Source organism: Ostrea edulis, chromosome 5 (genome assembly GCF_947568905.1).
Source record: "Ostrea edulis chromosome 5, xbOstEdul1.1, whole genome shotgun sequence".
Taxonomy (NCBI): domain Eukaryota; kingdom Metazoa; phylum Mollusca; class Bivalvia; order Ostreida; family Ostreidae; genus Ostrea; species Ostrea edulis.
In genome coordinates, this window is record NC_079168.1 from 23,301,367 (window position 1) to 23,306,246 (window position 4,880).

General features: G+C 36.7%; 1 protein-coding gene across 1 annotated transcript; it reads left to right on the forward strand.

Annotated features, from left to right (window-relative positions):
- The first annotated feature begins 142 nt into the window (after positions 1 to 142).
- Positions 143 to 4,523, forward strand: LOC125652725 (KIF-binding protein-like). The gene is made up of 2 exons (XM_048882100.2): positions 143 to 978; positions 3,474 to 4,523. Exons 1-2 carry the CDS (start codon positions 190 to 192, stop codon positions 4,428 to 4,430), a joined length of 1,746 nt encoding a protein of 581 aa, XP_048738057.2. The 5' UTR covers positions 143 to 189; the 3' UTR covers positions 4,431 to 4,523.
- Positions 4,524 to 4,880: the final 357 nt, after the last annotated feature.

The window sequence follows — 4,880 nt, forward strand, 5'->3', positions numbered from 1 at the left end:
ATGACGTCATCGTCTACATAAATATTTTTTAAACTCTTGAAATAGGCCTATCTGTTGATCAATAAATTTAATCATATCATAAGCATAACTCTAGTATTTTTCAATGTTTGGTATAATTAATGTGATGGCAATTTTTCATAATATATTTTGGGAAAATCATCATCCACTCCGAATCTTTAATGAGTCAGTATGGCGACCGAGTGGAGACACTTTCTGGAGGAAGAAGGATATGAAAAGTTCAAAGAGGCTATTCGTCTCTCAGACGAGGAATCAAAGGATGATCCAGACGATGATCCATTTCGATCAAAATATAGGTCAAGGGAAATCTTTTTAGAAGTGAAAGAAAAGCTGAAAGCATACCTGGAGAAATTTCCAGAAAACGATCGTGATCAGGAACTCGTTTTCCTCAATTGTGTCATCGACTTGAGGCTTGGCATTAACTACATTGACACCGAAGAACTGCAGTCAGGAGAAGAATATCTAGCAAAAGTTATTGACTCGACCGAAAAATACAAACTTGATAAAAATGTCGCGGATATATATCTGCATGCTTTGAACAACCTTGGGATATTGTGGTTTGGTAGAAGGAACCCAGAAAAGGCCCTTTTTTATTTACTGAAGGCAGAAGAATTGTATTTTCAGTACAGGACTGAGGTGGACGGTGCCCCCAAATTTGTAGCTGAATATCTAAAACCCGATGGTGAAGAAAAAGAAAAATTAGAGCATCTTAGAAATGCAAACTTTGAAAACTCCTACACACACACTCTCTACTACATGGCTCAAGTGTATGCTAAATTGGATGAGAGTGAGAAATCTGCTTCATGTTGTCATAAAACCTTACAGAGACAATTAGATGCACACAAGTATAATCCGTTAGATTGGGCAATAAATGCTGCCACATTGTCCCAATACTTTGTCACAAAAGATGATTATCCCCAGGCTCGACATTGCCTTGCGTGTGCAGAAGTCATTTATGAGGTCAGTGGATTTTTACTAGCATAATGCATTGCAAGTTATGTAATAGCAAAAGGAATATCACTCTAAGAAACGTGATTATAATTTATAGGGATTGAAATTTTAACAGTCTATGTGTATAAGCAAGCAATGATCCTCATATAGTGTAGATTCAGATTTGTTCATAATAAGCATTGTGTGTGTTGTAGGTATAGAAATGATTGGTAAAAAGAGGAAGTTTAATGTACCAAAAAGTAGTACATGTCATACTGTCAAGGTCATAATCATTACAATGTAAGTTATGGTAATGTTCCAGTTTTCAGTCTCATACTTGCTGCAGAGCTGGCAAGTGGAGAAGGAAAGATGCCTTATTTTAGGGTTAACAGTACACTTGTTAAAGGATAATGGGTCATTGACAACTTTATAAGGGATTTAACTGAGAGTAACAGTATTAAGAACACCACATAAATATTAAGTCAATCTGATTAAAATCAGATCCTCGGTCCGCTCCTCTTTCTTCATCTTGTCGCTACACAAGTGTAGCAACAAGAAAAAAAAAAAGATGAAGAAAAAGGAGCGGATCGAGGATCTGATTTTAATCAGATTGATATTAAGTTAGTATTTTTCCAAGTTCAAAGAAGTATGTTATTGATTTTAGGCCAGTTCAGGGATGATAGGTCAAGATACAGCACCATAGCTGTTGTGAATAGATTGAAGCAATTTCCCAACAAGTATGAGAGTCTCAGATTAAATTCTGGTGTTAGTGCTCTAATACTCTTTATATATGGTTAGGTGACAGCATGAATTACACTTTACTTTTTATCCACATGATTTGTGATTATGACCTTGGTAATAGTCTAATAGAACATATCATTATCATGATACATGCTTTTTAGCTCACCTGAGCTGAAAACTCTAGTGAGCTTTTCTGATTGTCTGTTGTCCATTGTCTGTCTGTAAACTTTTCACTTTTTTCCCCGAACTTCTTCTCCAGAATCACTAGGCCAATTTCAACCAAATTAAGTTACTTGGCAGAAAGCATCCTTGGGTGAAGGGCTTTCAAGTTTGTTCAAATGAAGGGCCATGTCCCCTTCAAAGGGGAGATAATCAGTGAAAGCGAAATGTCGTCAGACCGACGGACATGTCCGGTAATTGGACTCTCAGTCCGGTAAACTTCGTTATATTTCTGGTCCGAATGTCCGGTGACTTTCCGGCAACGGTTTCGGAAACTATGTTTCGACTTCCAGTTCCGTTTATAAAAAAACCCATAAAATGCAAAAATAGGATGGGGTCATTTAAAAATCTTTTTCTCAAGAACCACTGGGCCCGAAGAGCTGAAATCTACATGAAAACTTGTTGACATAGGGGAAATTCAAGTTTGTTCAAATCATGACCCCTAGGGGTAGGATGGGGCCACAATAGGGGATCAAAGTTTTACATGCATAGAACCACTGAGGTAGGAAATTACAAAGAAGTAGGTACAGTTTCTACAGTCATCTGGCCCAAAATATTGATGATTTCACTTGGAGCTCAAATCCTGGCATTCAATTAAGGAATAGTTTAGCAAACCCAAAATTCACTCAATTTGATCAGCAAAATGATTTGTGTCATATGACGAGAGCTTGAAGTTGGCATAAAATTGCAAAAATGCCATTTTCAATGAAAATATCCACAAATTCAGGTGGTTTTCCTTTTAGAAAACATACAGCGCATGCGTCGAGCAAATTCATATTGAAGCATGTTTTTCATCTCAAAATAATACACAATATATATCATTTTCATTTTGCTCGACAAATGCACACATCTTTTCCTGATTGTATGACATTTGACAGTTTTCGGGCTTATTTTGAGAAAAAGGCGGGAAATGTCTTATTCATGATGTCATAATGCTATCCATTTAAAACTATCATTCTGATTTTGTTGACATAGTATACCTGGCATTTATTTTACTTTCTTAAAACGCTGATTAAGGTTAATTCCAGACACATTTTATAGAGAGGAATTTTTTTGGCCTTTTTATGTATACAACCGTACCTTGTTCTTTACATGAAAGCTTCCTGACATATAATGCAGATTCAAATTTCTTCTGAACAGATCATGACTCCCGGGGGTAGGATGGGGCCCTAATTTTACATACAAATATATAGAGAAAATCTTCTTCTCAAGAACCATTGAGCCATAGAAGTTTACATTTACATGAAAGCATCCTGACATAGTGTAGATTCAAGTTTGTAAAAATCATGGCCCCTGAGGGTAGGTTGGGGCCACAATAGGGATCAAAGTTTTACATGTGAATATATCTAGGGAAAATCATTAAATATGGGCCAAGGTGACTCAGGTTAGTGATGTGGCCCATGGGCCTCTTGTTTTATGCAGACTTCCTCTTTTTACTAGTTATTTCTATACTAACAAGAGGAGTAATCCTCACCAAGGCCATTTTGCTTTTATTGCGAGTTCTCTTGAACAAAGCATTGCTAACTTTGGCTGAAAAATAACAACAATTTTGTTTTCCATCACAGGAGACACACTTGGGAGAGGATGAAAATGTATCTGATGATGATAAGGAAAAACTTCAGCAGGGTAAGGCTGACATACGCAGATGTTGGGCCAAGTATGGACTGGCGCTACTCGAGTTCTCCAAGGATCGACTTTTGAAAGCATCAGAAGAAGAGGAAACAAAACAGGACCAGGATCAGATCGAGAAGGATTTTGAAAAATTTAACCTTGAAGTTGCATTTCGGGAGGAACAAATTACCTGTAAACCTCTTCGAGATTTTGAAGAGGCAAGAAATGTGTTCTTAAGAGTACAGACTTGGCTAAATGAAGCAAAAGATTTTTATGTTTTTGATGGCCGATGCACAGATTATATAGAGATTATTCAAGATCATAGCAAAGCATTTAAACTTCTAGCTTTCTTTGAGCTAAACTTAGATCGCCAATGTAAGATGCATAAGAGAAGAATAGACATGTTGTTAGAGATTTGCAATGAGTTGAATCCTCAGCATTACCTGCTTGTGGTTCGACAGCTCACATATGAACTAGCAGAAATCTACAGCAGTATATTAGACATCAAATATATGATTTTGAGAGAGGAGAGAGAACAACCTTCAGTCCATGCAATGAAGAAAATTAACAGCTTGGCTCATCAAAGCATAGAAAAGTATCAGGCATATATTGATTCCTTTAAAGAGAATAAACCTGATCTGCCCAAGGAGTATCCTGAACTGGAAACCAGACCAGCCCTTGTAGCTTGGTTCTGCATGGGAAGGTTGTACTCGAAAATATTTCCTTCAGATGTGAAGGAGAGATTGGATTACATTAAGATGACTGAGAAGTGCTACCAGTATATGATAGATTACTGCCAAAATTATCCAAAAGCCGCAGAGTGCATGCACAGCGAACTTGAAGTGTGTAAGGAAATGGTGGCACTCCTACCCGTCAAAATGGAGAAAATAAGACAGGAGGCTGAAATTTAGAGATTTTATTCAAAGGAATTTTAAACAAAAATAAAGCCATTCAAATATGACAACTTGATATACTAGTATTTATTAATAAATTATGTTAATGACTGGTTTTCTTTTTTTTTTAAGATGGAAGTTAGAAGTTATGCTGTATTTGCTGCATCGTCGGAAACCCACGGTTGATTACGCTTCGTTCCTCTCTCCATCATGGAGAGAGGAACGAAGCGTAATCAACCGTGGGTTTCCGACGATGTATTTGCTGTGATGTATAGTACAATTTACCTATAAGCTGCAACTACAAAAGATATGTGTATAACACATACATCCTTCACTCATCTTCGTTACAGAGCAGGGTTTCATACACGTACTACTGAAATGTCTTCCAGATTTAAATTTAAAATGTATGTAATCATGATATTTTACTGCTTAAATGGATTACAATTATTTCACATTTAAACATTTTTT

What these genes read in the sequence shown, in the direction of transcription:
- LOC125652725 (XM_048882100.2), top strand. Translation starts at nt 190, where the DNA reads ATGGCGACCGAGTGGAGACACTTTCTGGAGGAAGAAGGATATGAAAAG. An exon ending in GTGCAGAAGTCATTTATGAG is followed by an intron (nt 979 to 3,473) that starts GTCAGTGGATTT and finishes TTTCCATCACAG; the next exon opens with GAGACACACTTGGGAGAGGA.